Raw genomic sequence first — 24212 nt, 5'->3', positions numbered from 1 at the left:
AGCTTTTTGTATATTCGTGTTCGTTTCATTATGGTTTTTTGGTTTGGTAAGTTGATTTGATCTTAAAATACATGTTTATCGTTCCAGGTTTGGTTGTTTGGTGTGTAAAATAGATGGTTTATCGAAGAATCAAGCATTCACAGCCCTTAATTGATAGGCTAAACGGTTTCGTTCTAAGTAATATTAGATGCATTGTCATGACTCTCTGTATTACAAATATGAATGGTCGATTTTTTCATCATTTTTGTTGGAACTAACTTAATACTTCACAGTAATCAAAATTTGAATTATTTGTTAATTAACTTGATGTTTCTTAGCATATAAGGTTAACACTTAACAGTATGTGAGCTAGCTAACGGCTGAGCCATTTAGTTTTGATGATGTTTGAAACTCGTCAGTTTAGGTGTTTTATGTACACTAGAGTGTTGCATATGTATAGTTCCCCAACTAAATTTCCATTTCTATGCATTTATATGTGCTCGTCTCAACGGTTCTCCAAATTGCGGTCCTGCCTCCAACCGGGCGCGGCCCGCAGGCCATCAACTAGTATCGCAGAACTGCAGAAGTGTATTGTATCATTTGTATGATATCGTATTTCTCTTCTAAACTCGTAGTTCCACTAACAAACCACTTCAACCACAATTACCAAACTTTCAACTCAACTTTCCTTCATTTCAACACTTACTACCAACTACTTCATTTCCAATTCGCTGATTCCACTTCCATGCCGTAAAATGTAAGCTTTTCAATTACGATTCATCTTCTAATTGTTTCAATTTTTCGAATTTCCGTTACGAACTCGATCTCATTTTATTGCGTATTATACTAAATTGGAGCATAATAACTTTATGAATTTCGAGTTTATCATGCTTCTGTTTGCGTATAATTGCTGCATTTGTCAATGTGTGTGGTATAATGCCCGGAAAATTGGTTGATTTGGCAACTACGAAAGGCGTTTAGTGGAAATTCGTTGAATTTTCGGCGATTTTTTTGAATTCGTTAGATCTAATTGAGTCGCTAAGCTGTGCTATGAATAATCTCAACTGTGGATATGTGTTGATTTTTACGTCGTTTCGGTAAGTAAAAAAGATGAGCATCTAATATTGCCCTAGACAATGAAGGGGCTCCCATCGATTATCAATCGATCGATGGTAAGCCCCAAAATTATTTCAAATTTCAATCAATAGTATGCATATCTATTTGCTATTCAATAAAAGTCTCCCTTTTGGTGAGAATCGTTTGCCCGTCCCTTATTTCGGGGTTTTTCCATTTATTCGCGGGGTTAGTTTCATCATTAATATAGTCAAGAGTAGTTCGTTAATGGTTTGCAGCGGGTTCTTTTAAAGGGTAAAAGTAATTTGTCAACGATCTTTGGAACCAGTCAGAGGTAAATTTTCTCTCATAAATCAAACGAAGGATCATCTCAAAAGCTACATGAAGATAGCGATAATAGGACGAGCCGAATTGTCAGATGATGTTTTGAGATCCCTAGTTTATAAGAAAATTATTTTTCTTTGGTTTCCATTAGACTTGTTTTCGATTATAATTATTCTTTGTAAGTGTCGTATGACGTTCTATTAATTAATTGTTCCTCTCTCAAAAAAAAAAAATATTGCCCTAGACAATGAACTACCACCATCCCCACCATAATAATATGTTCATCAGTTTTTCTTAAATCCACCCAAGGGGGACAATTAAAATGGGATAGAGGGAGTAGAATTTTACGATCTTCAGCTCGATTTAATGGTATAACCAAATTATGTCACGAATAATCTGAGTTGTGGAGAGTTCAATCATAGTGTGAGTATACCTTAGTAAAGTTTTTGTAGTAGTTGATAATTTGGTTTAGTATCCAACGTTTTTTTTAGTATAATGGGTTTGTTTTACATTTTATAGTAGGTTTCAAGCATCAGATTTGTAAATTCCAATGGCATCACCGATGTCGCTGAGGAGTTATAAGAGTATGGGACCAGAGAGTCAAACACAGAGTTCTGGAGGGTCTATGAAGAATTTGAACATTCAATATGTGGTGCAACTCACGGAAGTTGGGGAAGGACTTATGGCAAAAATGTACCGACTTAATCAGATTTTGGATCATCCGGACTCCATAAATCATGTTTATTCTGAAGCGTTTTGGAAAGCTGGTGTCGTTCCTAATTTTCCTAAGCTTTGTACTTTGGTTGCGCGAAGGTTTCCTGAGCACACAGGCAAACTGAACCTTGAGCGTGTAAGCATTGACGTTGCCTGAATTTTTTTATTGGTGCTGTATAGTATGAATGTGGCTGTCACTCAAGGTGCAGTTTGATTGGCACTGATGCAGGTTGACAAACTCGCTTTTGATACATTGATGGATGGAGCAGAAGGTTTTCTCCAAAATCTGGAACCGTGGGTTCAGGTTTGTGCTTGATGTGTTCATTTATTTATTCTGCATTTCTTCTTTTCCCCTGTTGCCGAACTAACATAATTTTAAGAATTTGTAAGAATCTTAAAGCCAAAATCTGGTTGCCTGTGCGATCCAGGGTTACCTAATTCGCTCGTCCCCCCTCCGAATTGCGAATTAATTCGCAATTCATTTTCATCTTAATTATTCGCTGAGATGAACGAATTATATGATTATGCTAAAAACCAAAAAAAATGAGGAAAAATTGAAGTATAGACAAGATACGTTATTTTGAAGTTTGAACTTTGAAGCCAAGCACAATAATTTGATTCACTATTGTAGATTTGTAGATTTAGCTTTAATTTGATTTTGATTTCTGACACGAAGATGATTTTTTTTTAGCTTTGTTGATATAAAAGGATAATCCTTTTGCGAATTGGATTCGACGAATTACCGAATTTTAAAATAATGTAATTCGCCAGCGAATTGAATTCGCTAAATTGAGCGAATTGCGAATTAGAATTAAGAAAGCGAATTGAACGAATTGCGAATCCGGTAACCCTGGTGCGATCAATAATGTGATTGAAAATTTGATATAGAGCAGTTCAAGAAATTAGTTTTATTTGTCATTCTATCTAGCTCAATGATAATGTCAACATTAGGGTGTTCTGAGGCTTACGAAGGTCATGTAAAAATCATCAACTGTGCCAACCAAATGCTACTTAACAATATAAATTGATTATACTATTGAATGTCATATGCTTGCAGCTGATTAAAGTGTGTGTAAATCATAATTGATGGTTGAGTTTATTTTTACTTATCAGCTGCTTCTTGATTTGATGGCGTTTCGTGAGCAAGCACTTAGGCTTCTGTTGGATATAAGCAGCACTGTGATTACACTGTTGGTGAGTTTTGAAATTACAAAGAGGCTCGAGAAAGCCTTAAAGACCTAGTGGTTTTGGAAATCTAATCAGTGGGAAACTCTGTTGCAGCCTCACCAAAACTCGTTTATACTGCACGCTTTTATGGATCTATTTTGCTCATTTGTTCGTGTGAATCTATTTTCGGAAAAGGCAAGTCTGGAGACTTGCTTGCTGTTTCTTCATTAAAATTACTGTTCTCGTGGCACTTTTCTAGTTTTCTCTATAATTTTTTGTTTGGTTATTGGTGTCTTTCTATATAAATCCCTGTAGGTGCATTAATGTCAAAACTAAAATTTTGCTGTTGCTCACTATGCAGATACCTGGAAAAATGATGCTACAGTTGTACAACCTCTTGCATGGAATCTTGAGAAATGACCGTGATTGTGACTTTTACCATAGGTACAAAGTTGTTTTTATGATCCTTTTATGAGCAATAGCACCACTATTTTGCTAAGCCTCAGCAACTTAGATTTTACCTGTCATTTTTCAAAACCCAACAATAGTGAATCTTTTGTCTCACCTGAAACGGAGGCACACACTTATTCCAAAGTTTGTGACTGGTTGGGCCTATTCCCTACTCTTTCGGCAACAATGACCATTGATATATTGAGAGTAGACCCTGCTCTCATATCTCCCTAATAGACCCATCCATCCCATGGTTTTAAATCTTGGCCGAGACGTATCGTATCGGCCGAGATGTATCGATATCGGAAGCCGCCGATACGAGATATCCCAGATGTATCGGGCAAATTGAAAACAAGAAAGTATCGGCCGAAACGACCGATTTATAACGTGTATAGGATACTCGGCCCGATACAGCCCGCAGTGAACCCGATATGAACGAGTTATAACTTGTACGGGCCAAGTTTTTTAAAGAAAAGCTCTTAAAAACTGTATAGCATTGGTCAAAGTAATTATCCTAAGTAGAATTAATCTTAACTTTATATGAAATAGTAATAGATGATGAAATATGTACAAAAGCTTGTAAAATAAATATCACCGAGATAACAGCGATTAAGAGCGCGACGGCCGAGTCGAGGACGAGCCCGCGACTCCACTACCGCGACCGCAATCGCGACAGATACCGCTATTTAAAACCCTATTCCATCCTTACAATGGACGTGATTCTCTATGGTATGACGATGTTTCTATTTTGGCAACTGTGAGCGGTGTCTCTCCTAAAGTTGATGTTGGTGTGCCTGCATAACATTATTGAGGCTGATGGACTATAACAGGTTCTGCCTGACGTGCCTGTTACAAATGAGTCCATCTGGTCTATGGAAAAGGATCCAGTACTAAGGTTCAAGTGTTCAACTATGTTTTGATAGTTGATAGCTTTGAAGAATTGTAGGTTTGAGTACAATCTGTGTTCTTTCAACGATAGTAAAACTTTTCAGATGGCAGTCAATTTTTTGCTGAAAGTGCTTAAATAACGACAAATTCAGGGGTGGAGGATGGTGGTGGTGATGTTTTGAATGGTATGTGGGGAGGGTGGAGGATGTTGGGGGGGGGGGGGGGGGGTGTTGGAGGGAGGTCCGCGGAGCTGTACAATTTTTGTGGTGAGGGGAGGGTGGTTGAGCTGATGGTGGTAGGGTGGGGGTGGGGTGAGGTAGGTTGGGTTTGTGAGGAGAGAGACAAAAGATGAAACTGAATAATGGTATGCATTGAGTGTGGTAGAATGCTTGAAAATTATGGCATGGGAATTAATGAGCTTTCTTTGAAGACCGTATGACCTCATGGCGGTGTTACCTTAGAACTACTCTTAAATAATGTTTACTCCTATTAGTTAAGAGGCATAATTAAGACATGTAGCTAACTAATACATTTACTGCTGACCTTAACGGTAATGGATTTAATATATAGATCAAATAGTTAGGTTGAGGCTGAAGGAAATACTGAGGACACCAGTAGCAAACACCCAAGTTGGTGACGTACTTGCTCAGGTGCATTGGGAGATGAATTTTTTCCCATATGAGCACCATACTTTACCATGTGCAATGGCCTTGGAGCTGGCACCTTTAGCAATAAGGGTTGATGAATCGGCTTCAAATGTTCTTGAATAAAAGAGCTGTACATAATATAATCTCATGGAAACTGACGAAGTTCCTAGTTTGTTGTATGAATTGAGAATCAATAATATGAAACCCATTGGCAAATAATGAGAGATGGTATCTTCTGTGGACTTTCTTATGTTATTTTTTTTTTGCCATATTCTCATTCGTGTCTCCTTAATAGTTGATCTTTTAAAGAATTATGATCTACAGCATTTTAATGGAGTCTGAGTGACGAATCATTTATGTTGACCCATCCCATTTAAGATTCTAACAAGAACCGAAATTTTCAAGCATTTTCCGTTTTGCTTTTAGCTGCATAATGTCTTATACGTCTCATTAGTCAACATTCAACAAAAGTGGATGCGTAGAACCTTGTGTTAAGGGCATGTTCTCTTCTCCTTGTCCTAAAAATGTACTCCCTCCGACCCGGTCATTTGTTTACTTATTCCATTTTGGGGTGTCTCAGTCAATTGTTTACCTTTCTATTTTAGGAATGCCTTTGATGGGCAATTTGATCCCCCACACTCAATTTGGACCACTTGTCATCTAATAATTGGCCCCTCCTCTTTCCTTGGTCTTTGTGCCAAAACCAAAGGTAAACAAATGACCGGGGCGGAGGGAGTATTTCAACAGTTCGATCAATCATATTAGCTTGTTATATGGCCCATGCTTTGTCCTCAAGTTCTTGCAGAATTGTCAGATGCAGAATTGTAAGCTTGGACTTGCTAAGTTTCAGCATATAAAGTGGCTAATTCTTTTCTTTTGGATCGCAGGTTGGTTCAATTTATAGACTCGTATGATCCACCAGTGAAGGGACTTCAGGAGGATCTTAATTTTGTCAGCCCACGTATTGGAGAGGTTATAACCATTATTAACACAAATAAGCATACGATAGATATGCTTATCTATGAGCAGTTAGAAAATTATCTTTAGTACAGAGTATCAGTAATGTTTTCATGATTTCTCATATGAGTGTGAGGAGATGATGATCATGTACATGTCTAAAAGCATGCGACGCTATGGCCTTTTCAAATTTTGCATCACGTCTGTTGCTTGCTCAGTAAATTCTATGACTGCTATATGCTGTGGATGTTCAGTTTCAATCTCTTGTAAACTGTTACTCTGAACTCGAACAGGACGTTTTTTAGATTGACGCGGTTTGGTTATTTCAAGTCATTGCTGCTTTGAAGTGCGACCTACATTTCTGTTTTAGTAATTTAGTGTATTGTTTCACAATAAGACTCCAAAATTTACTCATGACTACATCAAATCTTCAATTCGTATTAATTACTTTTAATTTAAAGGCTATGGCCATTGTGCTTGTAAATGTAATTTATGGGTGTGTTGGTGAGCCCGAGATGTGAAATGAGTGTGATGCATGTTAATAGCTGTTAGCCTGTTACTAGGCCATTGTTTGATTCACTGTGTATGTAGATGTTTTAACTTCTGGATTTGTTTTTTTTGTCCAGGTTTTAGAGGCTGTTGGACCTGTTATCTTTTTATCAGCAGATACAAGGAAGCTCAGGAATGAGGGCTTTTTAAGTCCCTATCATCCTCGATATCCTGACATACTTACAAATTCTGCTCATCCCATGGTAAAGTGGCTATCTCAAAAGCCTTGGTGCTATTTCAATGCTTAGCTCGTTTATATCCGTTTCTTAGATAACTTGACTGTTGTGGGCAATAAGAGTTCTTCTTGGACCTAATAATGTATTTTTACAGAGAGCTCAAGATCTAGCAAATGTTACTTCTTATCGCGAGTGGGTCCTTCTTGGATACCTTGTTTGTCCAGACGAACTTCTCCGCGTGGCCAGCATTGATATTGCTCTGGTACTGCCTATCTCATAAGAATCTTGAATTTTGAATTTTGCCGTTTCTCGTGAGAAATAACTCTATTATAGTACAAAAAGATTTTAGAAGATTCAGTTCTGGATATTGGCACCTTCCTTCTTCATTGCTGGTTTTTTTTTCAGCCATCATATATCAAAGAATTAAACTGTTATTAACGTTAAACTTGTCTTGCATCGTACTAATTTTACTTCTGATGTAACGTATAATAAATTCACAACTGTATATGTGTTTTCATTAAATTCTTCATGATAAGGGCTTTCTATGGTTATTGTAGGTTGTGCTGAAGGAAAACTTGGTTCTCACATTGTTCAGGGATGAGGTGAAGTCTTCATCTTTTTCTTCTTGTGAATGTTTTGGCTCATTTGCACAGTGATACAAGATTTAGTTTATTAATGTGCAGTATATACTACTGCATGAGGAATATCAGCGATATGTCTTGCCACGTATACTAGAATCAAAAAAAATTGCAAAAGCCGGCCGTACAAAGCAAAAAGAAGCAGATCTTGATTACAGTGTGGCAAAGCAGGTTGAGAAGATGATCAGGTATGAGTGTAAGGATTTATCTTAAGATGCTGGATTGACATATTTTAACCAAAAAATATTTTCATCTGGGTATGCTAGTTGTCTCTAGTGTCTTTCTTTTCTCAGCAAATAATATTTCACATGTAATAGTGGATGAGTGTCTGGTTTGCATGTGAGGTAGATATGTGCCATGAATTCGTAAGTGGCGCTCTGTCTACATCAGTAAGTGCCTTCAGTTATTATGTATCAAAGTAAGACACAAGTTTGACATCTTAACTGAATTCCTGTAGTTTGTTTGCATGTTAAGTTTCCAAATTGAGCATGAGGCCGATTTTACTTGTGGAAGGAAAATGGATGTTTTAAAAGACGAGGCTGAAAATGCAACGTAGATAGTTTTCTCTTGAAGAACAAACGTTCGATTCTTAACACCCAAAATTCTTTCTAATGGGAAACCACCTCGTTAATGTTTGTTCACTCATGCTAACTATTGACCAAACTAAAACACTACTAGCACAAAGACGAATGCAAAATTTTACTGTAATTCCTATAACAGCCTATGAGTGGATTTTAAGTTCTCAATGCTTTATATCCTTTGTGACATTGTAATGAGGAAAATTCTAGATCAAGAAAAGCTTTGCCTTTTATGATTTTGATCAATCTGTCTCTGATATCTTCCTCTGAATTGCCAAATGAATTGGCTTACAGCTGCAAGTCTATAAGGTTTCTCCACATTCTTGGTTTTTCTTTGTGTATTTTAAGTTTGCAAATCTAAAGTTCCATTGAGAACAAGCGGGTTTTGCTGGGGAACTATCACACTTGGTCTTAATGTTACAAGTTGGAGAAGTTGCGAGACATGGATGCATTTTTTCTCCATTGAGATATCAGTCATAGTTTGTGGTCGAGGTTGATTGGTATTTCTAAAGAGCTGTGAGTGTTAGCTGATTCAGTGACTGAATTCGTCAACATCAGATTTCAAGGCTTAGGTAGTACAAAAGACAGACGCGCTGTCAGTTGTTTGTTGGTGCATCTGATTGGATAAAAAATCCTTTTATTTTCAGGGATTAGACATTTTTAATATCTGGCGAGAGTTAGTTTGTACGTAGCTTTTAGCATTGGGTTCTAAATTATGCCACTGGAGGAAGGGCCTCTAACGAATCCCACTCCAGTGCGCGATCCCATGGTTTTGCCCTGGGTTTCTTGGGGACCTCACATGTGAGGGGGGGGGGGGGGGAGGGGGGTGTAACCTTTTCCAAGACTTGTCGGGTCTTCTTTAGCACCTCACTATCTCTTCATTTCTTCCTTTTATTATCCTAATTAGTGCATTGCTTGATTTTCGCTTAATGCAAATCCATAAAGCAGGTATTATGCATGTTATCTCCTTAGTTCAAAGACAGAGAATGCTAATTGATACCACCAAGTATTATGTATCCTTTTATATTTTTGAGTTACTACTCAGCTAAAAATGATCTTAGAGAGTCAAATGGAACCACAGAAGTGTCTTTACCAATGTTAAAAAGCTCTTGCAAGATCTGTTGATGTTCTGGGTAGGCTTAAATTCCTGTCAACTTCTAGTTAGCATTGCTTCTATATATCATGAAAATGTTCCAATGACCGATAAAGAAAAGATGGCCATGCTTAGTTATAAGCGTCAATTGTTTCAAGTCTGATAGGGGAGTACACAGCGGATGCTTGAAAAAGGGCATCATAAACCATTCCGTGATCACCAGGATAATGGAACTAGAAGGGAAAGGATCTCCTGGTAGTGACCCAGGCTTTTGTATTTAATATACTAATCTTCTGGCGCATTTGATAGTTGATACAAAGTAACTAAAGTAAAAACTTTACCAAATCTCATATAATGAATCTGTGCCACTTCAACAAAACAAAAAATAATGTCCAAAACTCTCACCATCAGCTCTGGCTTATTACTATTACTATATACAACGTGGATTTGAAATGCCATGTAGTATGTGTCAGTGTGTCACCATTTCCAATATTTGGCTAACTGGCCCTTTTGTGGTTCCTTAATTCAGCTCCTTGATGATCTTTGATTTTAGTGTCTATTACTTTCTTTACTTTCCGCCCTATCCTCTCGACATTTTTTCAATTTTTAACAGCAGAAAAAAAATTCTCAAATACTAGTCATCAAGTTAGGTAGCAATATGGACATAGGTGAAGGATCAAATGCAACTTCCGTAGTTTTTAAAATTTTGTCATTAGTTAGAAGTGTCATCACAATTTATAACTATGGCCACACTAAGTATCGCGCAAGTAGGGTGAAAGTGACTAATAATTGTTGAAGACCAGTGAGACCGCGACAGAGAATAGGAGGCAAGTTCGGGAGGTCAATCGAGCAGTTTATACATATAAGTTGAATTGTTTTTCTACACTAGACTGGGTTTATTATAAGCAGAACATTGAGACTAAGGCCTTGTATGGATAGAAAAATGAAGGGGAAGGAGAATGGAGGAGTTGGTTTTTCTTCAAATCTGCCCTTTGTTGGAGGGGGGCTTGGAGGAGGGCTTGGAGGAGGGAATGCAGGAATTCAATTTCCCTCCCCTCCAAATCCCCCCACCTTCATTTTGCTAACCAAACAAAGGAATTTATCTCTCTCCCAAATCCTTCCCTCCCTTCTCCTCCACATTCCCCAATCCAAGCACACCCTAAATGAATATCTATGAGAAAGGAGAATTCTATCTTAGATAAAGGCTTGAATGTGAAGAAGACACTGTTTAAAAAAAAGTTCTCATTTCTTGGAATTCTTTTAAGTTTCTTTTGCTACATATTTGTTATCTTTCTGTCAGAACATTGCTTAGTATGCGCTTTAATGTCTTACTCGTCTTCCAGTGAAGTGCATGAACAAGCATTCCTGTGTTGTGATGTCATACACCATGAAAGAAGAATATTATTGAAGCAGGAAATTGGGAGAATGGTGCTCTTTTTTACAGATCAGCCTAGTTTGCTGGCTCCGAACATTCAGGTATGACCAAAATTTATCGTTGTGCTACTGTAATAATTTGCTGTGATGTGTCATGAAGAGCTCCTACAATTCAGGCATGTCCCATAAATTGTTAATATTTGCTACCGTAATTGATTTGCTGAGATTGCTAGGAATAGTTTGCTGGATATGTTTGTTGCAAAAGTCTAATTTCTGGGGAATGGGGATTTGTTGCAAAATGTAATATAATTAGGAGAGCTGTGAAAATCTTAAGTTCTCTTTAGGTTACATGATAAAAGATTCTATAAAAAACATGCTGATGTTAATTTTTCTCCTTTTGAAGCGATGTACGCGCCATTACCTTGTGCGGATAGATATATCCGTTTTCGCTCGCTCCCCCATCATTACTAGTCTATCTACATGTTTTGATCTGTTGTCATTTAGAAATAGCTAATGCTTATTAAGCAATCTTACAGCCTATTCTTATAGTTCTTCTGTGTTTTTTCTAGATGGTTTTTTCAGCTTTGGCATTGGCCCAATCCGAGGTGATATGGTACTTCCAACATATAGGAATTATGTCTTCAAAGTCAAGAGTTAGCAATCATGTGCTTCCAGTTGAAATTGTAAGTGGCTTATTCTATTTCTGCCTTTAAAAAGGTTTATATAGATTATATAGTTTGATCTCTGAGCAAGCTTGGGGGTTTCTAAGCACGTCATCTTGCAGTAACATTGCTACTGTTGAATTCTGACGTACTGTTTTCAGTTGGTTCATTTTTTATTCATTCTCATATGCTTTATTCTTTTTTTTTCTTTCTTTCTTCTCTTCAAAACATTGATTTCAGGATCCTACTGATCCAACTATAGGGTTTTTGTTGGATGGGATGGATCGTCTTTGCTGCCTAGTGCGCAAGTACATCGCAGGTCAATTACAATTTTTTGCTATGCAAATAGTGATTAAATTTCATTTGTAAGGGTTTGACACTAATGTCTTCATGTAATGCAGCGGTCAGATGTTATGCATTATCTTATCTATCATCTTGTGCTGGTAGAATTCGGTTTCTGCTGGGAACTCCCGGAATGGTTGCACTTGATTTGGATGCTAGCTTAAAAGGAAATTTTCAGAAGATTGTTCAGCATTTGGAAAAAATACCAAAACCACAGGGTGAAAATATCTCTGCAATCACATGTGATTTAACGGTAAGAAATATTAGAAATCAAACGAGTAGTCTATTTGCAATCAATTCAAAAACTAAAATTATTCAATCAGAATGAAATGACCTCCTTGCCTTACCTTGAAAGGTAGCTCACATCTTAATATTCATACTACTTCTTTTTCACTTTTGTGCGATCTTTCAACCTCATGTGATTATCTTCTATACAAGGAAAAACATGGATTTTTCCTTTAGATGCACACCTTCAACAACAACAACAACAACATCAGAGCCTTAATCCCAAAATGATTTGGGGTCGGCTGACATGAATCATCCTTTCGAACCGTCCATGGGTGAACGCACGCCTCAAAATGCGAATAAAAAAAGGGAAGATGAAGAACAAAAAGGGAGAACGAAAATGTAATGGAAAGTCAAGGTGAACTTAGGGGTTTTAAAATCGAATTCCGTCTTTCTTTTATAAAAACTTAAAATTTAAATCGAGAGAAAAGATTAAAACGATTTTTAAAACCGAAATAGAGTTAAGGATCCGGAATGAACCAGGTAAAATCTATAAGAAAGTGGTTGTTGAAAAAGTGTGTAATAAAGGAGAGAAAAATAAATAAATTAATTTCTTTAAATTAAATAAATAAAAAAACACTAAATCTGTCAAAAAACATCAAATACTAAAAATCCACATGTATCCTTTCCCTCCATTGTGCCCTCTCCGTCACCATACTCTCCTCAAGCCCCAGAACTCTCATATCGTGCTCTATCACTCTCAACCATGTCTGTCTCGGTCTTCCTCTGCCTCTAGAGGCCTTTTCTGTACTCCAAGTCTCCAGCCTCCTAACTGATGCACACCTTCACAAACTTCAATTTTGTGAAGATCTCTAAATTTTTACTTTTGTTGTTGATACAGAGTACTACCTTTTGAGTTATGACAATCATCCTGCCAAAGTTCACGCCATTTCAACACTACAGATTTTGACCAAACCCCATTGACTTTGTTGCCTTCTCTTATCCAGATTTACTATTCTCAACTAAACTTTTACTATATCATTTCCTCCAGTGTCTTAATTTCCTCGGCATTTCACTGCTTCAATTTGTGATTTTTGGGAATTGAGGCACTGAATTTGTGAAAATGCCTCATGTTGTAGACATTTCTTAGATTTTACATATTTTGGTAAAATCCAAAGATATGAAAAAAAAGTAATAAGCCTGCTAATATTTGTGAAAGATTAGTTTCATTAGGGTCTGATATTTTTATTCAGCTGATGAGAAGCAAAAGTCACTTTTACCAGGTTCTCTGCCTCCTTGTTCTTTTTTGACAAGTTCTTTGCCCTTGCTATCCCTGTCTACATATCGTGTTGGGATCCAAAGCAGTTTTCTATATATAGTTATTATGATCTACACCATTCATTTAATTAATCGCTCAGATCCTCTCATTAAAGAACAACTATAACATCAGATCCTCCCATTAAAGAAACATGTTGGAATGTAAGAAAACCACATGTGAAGTCCCACATTGTTGGCGGAGTAGAGAGTTGTTCACTTTATAAGGCCTAGAGGCTCTCCTCCTATTGCCAATCAGTTTTACGAAAGATGGAGTTCCCTTGGGCTTGTGAAGTGGGCGCCCTGTCTCATTTCAGATATAGTCAGGCCCATTTCGAATTCGAACAAAACGAAATAAAAAAAATAGAAAAATGAGTAAGCAAGATTAAGAATTTAAGACCCAAAAGAAGAAAGCTAGGCTTCCGTATAGTCATGCCTTCCACCCTATCTTACTCCGACTCGGCTGAAAGTGTCGAGTGTCGGATACGGTAACTTTCTGCGAAATTTTCAAGTTTTTGGTCTAGAATGAAGTGACCAAAGTGAAGTGTTAGAGTAACATAACTTCTACTCATGGAACCATCAATTACCACCTTCACACCGAACCCATCACAACGTTTGCCGAAGAAAGGTTTAGGATATGGTTTTACGGTGCCAGACAATCGCTCTACACACTTTTCGGAACACTTTTGCTTCATCGTCGGTACAAAAACCAAATGACACCAGGAGATTGGCTATCCCTTTTAAAATAATAATTATATGAGTGGCGGTAGCATGAAATGGGCGTTGGGGGGCCAAGGCAGGGAGATGATGGGGGCCAAAGGTGACTTCTTTTATGTAGTATAGGAGATAACCATGGAAATGGTGGTGGAGGAGGATAATCACTTATTGGTGGTCCACAAATGGGATGCTTTTCTAAGTGACGAGGAGATAAAGGGGGAAGAGAGAGAAAGATTAAGGGGTGAAAAGAATTGTAAAAAGTAAAAAACAGTACCTTCAGATTTTGAGAGAGAAACAGGACCCTTATTGGATGGCTCTGATTGTGGAAACTATTTATATGCAGTTGGTTATAAACTGCTATGGATCCCCACGTGTATCCAATTTTATTATTTCAGTTGCTGTCAAAATTTGTAAGTTTTTAACTGTTTTCAGGGATTTAACTGAAAAGAAGGTAACAAATAGGAACTCTGTCACAGGAGCTCAATAGTATATAAAGAATTCGGATACAGATTCTATTGAGCTTCAAAGCTGAAATATTACAAAGAGTTCGAGAAAGATTGAGAAGAGAGAAGTCTTGTCAAAAGTCTGAATGAATACAAATGATGATGCTAAAGCCTCTTATAATTACAGAATCACTGACTGTCTAGCAATCTTTTTATCAAACTCAACCACTTCCTATTCCTAGGATATAACTAGCATGGTAATGCTGACTAGGCATGTGCGTTACATATTCTATTCCAATGTTGAAAACCTATTGTCCTGAAATGCTAAACAATGAAGGAAAAAATTGGCGAGTTGCAGATCGCAGTCCATGTGGCCTAATGAATCAAATAAAAGTAGTATTAAAGGGATGGATTTTCGTTAATTCGATGTTCCTTTCCTTTTTTTTTGGTTTTTTTTGTTTTTGTTTTCAATTGTTAGTTTTTTAGTCCTACATTTTCGTTCCCCCTTTTTGTTTTTCATCTTCCCTTTTTTATTCGCATTTTAAGGCGTACGTTCACCCATAGACGGTTCGAAAGGATGATTCATGTCAGCCGACCCCAAATCATTTTGGGATTAAGGCTCTGATGTTGTTGTTGTTGTTGTATTTGCGTGTATATAGATACACTCATTATTTTTGAATTATTGCCATGGTTGCTTTATCTTCTTCTGATTATTGATTAAGCTAATATTTTCTACAAATATTCAGGAGATAGTTTTTGATACTTGATAGCTAAATTGTTTAGATGTTAACTAACTTGATTAATGGATGCCAAATTGCCAATACTATCATTTGATTTATTTTCATTACAAGTAAACTAAATAAGGTCCAGGTCTGCCACTGACTGTGACTCCCATTATTCTTTCTTGAGATTTTTGGGCCAACATTTTCACTGCTGATGATTTGTGGTGGGTTTCCTGTCAGGATTTTCGTAAAGATTGGTTGTCGGTGTTAATGATTGTCACATCATCTCGATCTTCCATCAACATCAGACATCTTGAGAAAGCTACGGTTTCCACTGGCAAGGAAGGCTTATTAGTTGAAGGCAATGCTGCATATAATTGGTCAAGGTGGGTTGTCCAAGTATACAGGGCATGTTTCTTTCTATAATATTTTATATATCCAGGTGGGTGTTTGGTGAGTGTAACATTCGTAATTGGATGATATACTGGGAGCACAAAAGCAACTCCGTCCTGCTGTGAGTAAACAATATTGATTTCCAGTATGCAGTCCTTTTGCATGGACTATAATTTTCAACCTGTGTTCAAAATGTGGAACTGTGGGTGGACTTTATGGGTCAAGTTTGTGTATCTTTGAGAAGCTTTCCATGTAGCAACAATGTAAATCACTAGTGAAGTTGCTTTTGTGCCATTACTTAATAAGTTTTGCCACAATAGAATATAATGTGGTTAAGTGTGATTTGACATAATATGCTGCCTAATATATGAAAAGGCTTGACGATTAATCCGTGTCTCGATTCAAGAGGAACTCAGCTACCTTAACGAGTTGACGGCATCTTTGAGAAACATCCCATGAAGGAACTGTGGAAGTTTTGCATCTTTTGTTTAACCTCTGAAAAAACCCAGAGAAGTTGGCGACGTCATCAAGAATGTTATTAGATCACGATCTAAACAGCCAATTTGATGCTTGCAGTGGCCATGAAAAATCAACGTCTCTTGCATCTTTTGTTTGGCTTGATCGCTTGATAAAAATGTCTTTTCAGCTAGACGCTAGTTAGGAGGTATCTTTGACGGTTCTAAAGGATATTCATGTCAGCCGACCCCAAATCATTTTGGGATTAAGGCTCTGATGTTGTTGTTGTTGTTGTTGTTGTGTAGTGCCTTGCATTTCAAAGGCTCTGCATTATAAGCCATTTAATAATGCAATGTGTTGTTCTTTTGTTACACATTTCTTACATTAGGCGACATGGTATTTTATTGCTGTGAGTTTCTATCTGCTAGCAACCGCCCAAGCTAGGACCAATGCGGAATTACCTATATATCTACGGTGGTGGTTGATTTTTTATCGGATACAAAGGAGTCTGTAAACTCTTATGCATTTTACCCTAATGTGCAGGTGTGTTGATGAGATTGAATTCCAGCTAGTGAAACATGGCAGCCTCAAGAAACTGTACTTCTATCATCAGCATCTTACCTCGGTCAGTTATAATTTGATTATTCCTGGCAAATTTGCGATATGAACCTTTTTACTGGAATACTATTACCTAGGAGTTTTTGATCTTTTCCCGCTCCTTTTATGAATGTTGTCGGTAATGTGAAATATATTTCACTTCTAGTTCACCCAAGCGGTCTGGTCTCGATACTAGGAGCAAGAGAGAAGAGATCTTATTGAATCAATGACGTCAAAATGCACTAAATTCAAACAGTTATAAGCAAATTATTTGCTCATTCGTGGTTTCTACTTCTTTTTTTTTTTTTTTTTTTTTTTTTTTTTTTTAACAATACCAAACAAATTATATGTACATAATGCCTGTATGTCACCTCTGGGCCTAATGGAGGGACTGCACGGGATCATTCTGAGATTGTCTTATTATGAATGGGGGTTAGATGAGGTAGATGGCTTGCTGGCTTGTTGTTCTTCTCTATGGGTATCTGTCTCTGAATAAGAATACTGGAATGTGAAAGGCATATACTTCAGATTATTTAGCGTAAAAGCTGTTGCAATTAGTTGACGTGATTAGCCCAGGCATGAAAACATTCAATTTTTTTCTCATTGCTAGTAATCGTGATTTTTAGTGTTTTTTTATTTAATTTCAAGAAATTAAATTATTTATTCTTCTCTCCTTTATTGCACTTTTTTACCAACCACTTTCTTATAGATTTTACTTGGTTCATTCCGGATCCTTAATTCTATTTCCGTTTTAAAAATCGTTCTAATCTTTTCTCTCGATTTAAATTTTAAGTTTTTATAAAAGAAATCCGGAATTCGATTTTAAAACCCCTAAGTTTACCTTGACTTTCCATTACATTTTCGTTCTTCCCTTTTGTTTTTCATCTTCTCTTTTTTATTCGCATTTTGAGGCGTGCGTTCACCCTTGGACGGTTCGAAAGGACGATTCATGTCAGCCGACCCCAAATCATTTTGGGATTAAGGCTCTGATGTTGTTGTTGTTGTTGCTAGTAATCGTGATTGTTCTAGTTTATGGACTTTCTTTACCCTTCTGTCCTTTGCAGACACCCGTCCTTGCCCCTGCCAGGATCAGGACTGATCCGGGGGCAGGGAAGCTTACAACTTAGTTTTCTCGAAATGGAAGTTGTTGTTGATCATATAATGTTGAATCATGCCCAATCTCATTTGATTTGGTTTACTGTTGGCACAGGTTTTCAGGAATACCATGTTTGGTCCTGAAGGACGTCCTCAACACTGTTGTGCATGGTTGGGAGTTGCAAGCAGTTTTCCAGAGTGTGCTTCTCACATTGTTCCGGAAGAGGTATCGTACTAAATGCAAATTTCATATTTGTAACTGTATCAAACCAAAAGATTTATGAACCTTCCCTTCATCACCCAGAACTAAAGTAGGATCTTTCTTTCAGTGCTCCAGTTTGTGGAGTCCCATAACTAGGAACAGAGATACACAACTTCACTCATCCGATTTTTAGTACAGGTCACGAAAGTTGGAAGGGATGCAGTTCTGTATGTGGAGTCTCTTATAGAGTCTATCATGGGCGGACTGGAAGGTTTAATCAATATTCTTGATTCTGAAGGAGGATTTGGTTCTCTAGAGATGCAGGTTGGTAAAAGATTGTGATTTTTTATTTATTTTGGTGCTGAAAAAGTTATTGATGAATAATCTATGATGCATGTCAGCTTCTCCCAGAACAAGCAGCTATCTACCTAAATTCTTCATCAAGGCATTCAAATTTGTCATCCAAATCCCCTAGAGGATTACCCGGAACGCCTGGCCAAGAGAGCTATCCTGAAAATAATACTTCTGTTAAAATGTAAGGCTTTTAACATGTCTGATTCATTATGCATGACAGCACAACAGTACTATCTCAATTTTTTCTCTGTCAGGTTAGAAGCTGCCATGCAGAGGTTGACAAATCTTTGCTCTGTTTTAAATGATATGGAACCAATATGCGTTCTGAACCATGTATTTGTTTTAAGAGAGGTGTGCATCTTCTTTCTACCTTTGTTATTGTTGCTCATGCCATGATACAATTAAATAATTTTGGGACTAAGGCTTTATTGCTACTGATATAAAGGCAAACAACATTGTTACTACCCTACAATAAGACGAGACAAGGACTCTTTATTTTGGGATGAGCTTGTAAAACTCTTTGTTAACTTACTCTGAAACCTTGGAATCTCGCAACGTCTTGCCTTGCCGTATATGGTCTTAAACAAAATTTCTTCTAGGATAATTTTTTATTCTTTTTGTTTTGGTTAGGGCAGGGAGAGCTCGTCTTGTTAGGCTTTGTCGCACATTTATACGTGATGAATTACACTATCTGTTGGAAATTTAGAAGCAATCTAAGCTAAGTAATGTTGCCTCTAGCTTAAGATTTGGTAAAAAAAAGGTGAACTGAAGAGATCTCTTGTATTGTTAAATAGGGTGTTCTTATTGTTTGAGGTATCTTATCCATGTTCTTCAATCTTCATTTGGTTCCCCTTCTGTTTTTCTTCTTTTAATCGCATGTTTTGGGTAGAGTGATGTCTTCCATAAAGAAATTTTTTGTCCTTTGAGATGGTGGTGTTGTGGAAATTTCTACACTGATGAAAAGTAGACTAATTATTGAGTTTCATTCAGTTTTGGTGTTGGGTCCTGAGCTTTGAGATGATGGTGTTGTGGGAATGGGAAAATCACACGCTCTTCATCAACAATAGGGTTGGATGGGTTGCTATTTTTGGCTGGTTTGCTGATTTGTAGAAACTTTTTCACTTGTTTCGTTCTATTAAAGAGAAAATACAGGCGAGTCGCTAAGTTGGCTTTGATATGTGAGATGAAGTCTTCATTCCCATTTCACAGTCCAAAGGTTCTTGGTGGTTCATTGAATTGGTTTTGACTATTTTCCTCTTGTAGGCTGAGAGTTAAGATCTCAACAGTTTATAATATCATTGGTCATTTGTTAGTTTATTCAAGCTTTTGATGGGTCTCTTGGGTTGGATATTAGAAAATTTTAGGTTCCCTTGTCTCCCTCCCTTACAAAATTAAGATCGGTAGTTCGCTAGAGTTTTGTGGAAATTTCAGCATTTACATTGATGGCAACTTTCAAGCTTTATTTGAATGTCAAACTTGATTTCATACTTAATTCTCCCGCTTTTAAAAGGCAGGAAGTTCTTCTTCTCTTAAATGTGGAGGATCCACTCTGCAATCTTAATATAATAAACATATCCGGCCATGAGCTCTTTCCAGTATCTTTATATACTTCTATTGAAGAATGTAGAAAATTGGACTCATTCAAATCTTAGAAGCAGATGATATGCGATATGGCAAATTAGCTGTAAGGTTTTCAACGTCCCCTGGCAATGCTTTAGCTGGAAACCTCACTGAGTCTTGGTTATAGTTGCTCTAAATTTAGCCGTCATGCATCGGTTTACGCTTTTATCTGATCAATGCAGTACATGAGAGAATGCATCCTTGGGAACTTCAGAAGGAGACTCCTTTCAGTTCTTAAAACAGATAATGACCTTCAGCGTCCATCTGTTCTTGAATCTCTGATTCGTAGACAAATGAGTATAATTCATCTTGCAGAACAACATGTCAGCATGGATTTAACCCAGGGTATCCGGGAAGTTCTACTAGCAGAAGTCTTTGCGGGACCAATCTCTTCTCTTCACCTTTTTGAAAAGTCTGCCAATCTAAATACAGGATTAGCCACCGAAACTATTTGCAATTGGTACATAGATCATATCGTGAAGGATGTATCTGGGGCTGGTGTCCTGTATGTGCCAGCTCACAAATGCTTTAGGAGCACAAGACCCATAGGTGGTTACTTTGCAGAGTCTGTGACTGACACAAGGGAACTACAAGCTTTTGTTCATCTATTTGGAAGTTATGGAGTTGACAGGTTGGAAAGGTTGATAAAAGAGCACATTGCGGCACTGTTAAATTGCATTGGCACGTCACTACGGTCAAATCGTGATGTATTAGAGGCTATGGCTGGAACCTTGAACTCCGGTGATCGTATAGAAACTGATGCTTATATTAAGCAGATTGTAGACTTGGATACAGTAGTTGGATTTTGTATTCAAGCAGGGCATGCCTTGGCTTTCGATCGGCTTATTTCAGAAGCAGCTGGTCATGTTCTCAAGGAAGATGCACCTTTAATTTATTCTTTGCTAGAAGGAATCGTACAGCATTTACCTAATGAAGTCCCAGAAAAAAAGGATATCAGCAGGATGAAGGAAGTGGCGAATGGCGTTGGTGTTGCGAATGACCATGATTCACAATTTGTTAGATCCATAATGGAAGACGTAGGTGTGGCAAATGACGCTTCATGGAACTGGCTGCCATATTTGTTATCTGCTTTCATGTCATCAAGCATATGGAGTACAACAGCATTTAACGTTGATACAGGTGGTTTCAACAATAATATTCATTGCCTGGCAAGGTATAATCTGAAACAATGCACTGGTTACTTCTGTGTAGATGTTTAGTGATGTTGTGGTGATGGTGCTTATCTCTTTGCCTTGTTCAGTCTTATTAGTGGGCGTTTGGAATATTTCTATTTGATTTTGTTTAATTTGGGGAAAGCATATTCCGAGCAAATTTCTAATTGCCATACTCAGATTCTGTTTTAACTTGGGGAAAGCATATTCCAAGCAAGTTTCCTAACTTCCATAGTTTTGGATGGGAACGGGAAAGGGGGAAATGAGGGAGAATGAAAACCCTCAAAGAACAACCTATATTCCCATTATTACACTGACTCTGGAATGTTTAATTGTTTCAAGTATTTGTGTTTGGGCCTTGGTGCAACGGAGTGACCAAGTTTTCCCTCTTATTGCTCTGCTTTGTCCTTCTTTTGTACAGCTAAACCATGGGATTTTATTGAATAAGTCTCCGCTGAAAATATTTTCTGTTAAACCAAATGAAGCCATTGTATTCTCCTTTTCTCAGCACAAAATTATTGTCCTTGAAGGCGGTGAATCGATGCTATTTCAATTTGTGTAGCAGATTTGTCACATCAAAAGTTCAGTTTATAGTTCAACAGATAGATAAGTAGTTATTTGCGAGTTAAAAAACTGCAAAAATTAGTATAAATTTATCTCTTGGACACAATGTCTTGTTAAAAAAATATATCACGTTTCCTCTCCCATTTTTTCTTTAGCTCTTTTACTCTGAAATCCGATTTCGTTGAAGCTAATAAAGTCTTTTTCATTTGAATCCCTTATTCAATTCTTGGAATTCTTGTGATTCCCCTCTTGTAATTCCCTCTGGAGTAGCCACTGACTGAGCTTTACTAAAAATTTTCTTTTTTCTGGTCCCAATTTCATCTCACTCTAAAATTTTGAACATAGTCAACGTTATTTGCAGATGCATAAATGCAGTGATTGCTGGAAATGAATATGTCAGAATGGAAAGGGAAAATCAAGTGGCTAACGGCCATGTTGATGAGACTTTGGAGAGTCAAATGCAGAGCTCTTTAACAGCTGAAGCAAGTACCAAGGCTACTTTACTGCTCTTTGTAAAAATGTCAACTGGACTGATCCTGGACTGCTGGCATGAAACTAACAGGTAATATTTATAACCTTCATGACCTTTCTCTCCCCTCTGCAATACTGAGTTACTTCAGTCTAATCCACTGTCCCTGGAAGCTGTCCTGGTTTACATATCAGACATACCCCTTTAAGTGTCGATGGACCTATCTTATGTATTTGTTTTGGAAAGTATCTGACAGCTATAATTTACTGCTCGTTCAATTTAGGCCATATCCCCATGTTGCAGAATCTGTAAAGCCTTGAGTGTATTAACTTTATGTAAAATTGTGTTCTTGAACTTACAACCATGGTACAGTAGTTAGTAGTATACACATTATAATTATTTCCCACAAAAGTAAGTTGTTCTGACTTCTGAGTGGTAGTCGTAAGGGTTCTCACCTCTTAAACAAGTGGCTACTGGCTAGGCGATTGATTCCCAACTCTTGCAGATGAAAGAAATCAAATCTGAACTTTATTTATTCCATTTCTGAATATAGCATGGGTGAAATATGAACTGTTCTGGGTGGGACTTCTCTTTTGGGGGAAGAAGAGGGCCGCAGGGCGGAGGGTGGGTGCAGTTAAGGTGATTGCGCTGCTGCCGACTGCCTACCGGTACATGTAAATCTGGCAAAGGGTGTTCCTCTAATGAGTTTGCTGGTAGATGCCTGTTTGATGCGGTGTAATTTGCATCCTGACCCACTAAATAGGTTTAAGTATCTTGGAGTTTTTATTTTACTCAGCTTTAATGAAATCAGTTCCTAATTTGGTTAGACTCTCTTAGGTGTGCCTGTGAGACTGAGAGTCTCGAACCTATTAGTAGTTTAGTACCCCTAGGTCTCTCCTGAACTAGTTATGCATTCGGGAAGGTGTCATCAGAACTCAGAAGCCATACCATACCTTCATTATTTTTGCGTTGATAAAGCTGAATAGTTTTGGACTTTGGTTTATGTCAACTTGAGATTATAAAAATACAAGACCGGCTAGGCTGTTGACCTTAGCCGATTAACGAGTGGAGATCTTGCATTCCATTTGTGCCCCATCTTGTATCCTGCTCCATTGTATTTTGGCAATACACAAAATCAGTTGATTGATAATCACTCGAAATTGGCGCGGTCAGCCGGTCACAAAGGTATCCAATTCATGATGAAATACACAATGATGTACTAGCTCACAACACAGTACCTTTCCTGAAAACGAGCAAATTCATTTGAGACTCTTGTATTAAAGATCCCAAATTATATATTGGGGACTCTTGTATGAAACGGTCACACATTTGAGACTAACCAGTCTTTAGGTATCCCTCTTACATTGTTTCTTGTTCAGGTCTGATCTAGCGCCTCAACTAATCTTCATGGACCAGCTGTGTGAAATCTCTCCTTATCTTCCTAGAAGCTCATTGGAGGACTGTATTCCATATTCTATTATCCGGTCTCTTTATAGTCAATACTATGGGAACTCTCCGGCAATCCCGCTTGCTCTACGGAATATGTCGCCTCGCAGCTCTCCCGGAGTGTCTCTAATGCATGGTTCTCCAGCATTGAGACAGGTTCGAGGTGAGATGGCTCAATCTTCAGGCCTTGGTCGAGAACATTCGTATGATGCTGAATCAGGAACTGCACAGCTTAATGATAAAAGATATCGGAATCTCCGAGGTTCTGGTCCATTAGAGTACACTTCAAGTCGGAAGGTCAAATTTAGTGAAGGATCGGCATCTGGAAGCACGGGACCGAGTCCTCTTCCAAGATTTGCTGTATCAAGGTCAGGTCCAATATCATACAAGTAGGACTGTTAGAGTTAGTTAGGTTTATTCTTCAATCCGAGTAATGGTGTGTAACGAACTAATGATCAAGAAATTAAGCTTAAATCAAACTCTCAGTTTCGACATGTTGTATATGAGTCTGATACATTTGTATTGTAATATATTTGGTTCGTGTTGGACGATGTTCCTCTTACACTTTTTTGGACGCGAAAGTGGTAATTAAGCCCCTCTACTTTGTTCAATTGTGAAATTAGGCTTTATAAGTTTTATTTGGAGTGATCAAGTCCCTTAAGTTTCACCAAAAGTGAAATTCAACCCCATTTCTAAAATTTTCACAAGAATTTTAATTAAAAATATTTTATATTAGTATTAAACAATTTATTAAATACAAAAAATTACTAATTACAACTTTGCGAATTTCTACATAATTTATTAATCATTA

The 24212-nt window shown here is 37.5% G+C and overlaps 1 protein-coding gene across 2 annotated transcripts; it reads left to right on the top strand.

Moving 5' to 3' along the window:
* Positions 1 to 502: 502 nt before the first annotated feature.
* On the top strand, positions 503 to 23952 carry LOC141611483 (protein NAP1). Of its 2 annotated transcripts, none has more exons than XM_074430029.1 (24): positions 503 to 736; positions 1897 to 2227; positions 2321 to 2395; positions 3205 to 3285; positions 3373 to 3453; positions 3620 to 3702; positions 6131 to 6215; positions 6827 to 6952; positions 7080 to 7187; positions 7483 to 7527; positions 7609 to 7751; positions 10578 to 10710; positions 11178 to 11291; positions 11511 to 11589; positions 11672 to 11865; positions 15274 to 15419; positions 16426 to 16507; positions 17690 to 17800; positions 17975 to 18100; positions 18178 to 18311; positions 18385 to 18481; positions 19933 to 20924; positions 21848 to 22048; positions 23335 to 23952. In XM_074430029.1, exons 2-24 carry the CDS (start codon positions 1928 to 1930, stop codon positions 23792 to 23794), a joined length of 3996 nt encoding a protein of 1331 aa, XP_074286130.1. In that variant the 5' UTR covers positions 503 to 736; positions 1897 to 1927; the 3' UTR covers positions 23795 to 23952. The 2 variants fall into 2 exon arrangements, with proteins under 2 accessions (XP_074286130.1, XP_074286131.1); XM_074430030.1 differs by having other exon boundaries at positions 570 to 736; positions 1900 to 2227.
* The last annotated feature ends 260 nt before the right edge of the window (positions 23953 to 24212 follow it).

The sequence above is a fragment of the Silene latifolia genome, chromosome 11 (assembly GCF_048544455.1).
Source record: "Silene latifolia isolate original U9 population chromosome 11, ASM4854445v1, whole genome shotgun sequence".
In the NCBI taxonomy this organism is placed as follows: Eukaryota; Viridiplantae; Streptophyta; class Magnoliopsida; order Caryophyllales; family Caryophyllaceae; genus Silene; species Silene latifolia.
This window is presented reverse-complemented; position numbering and strand designations above follow the sequence as displayed.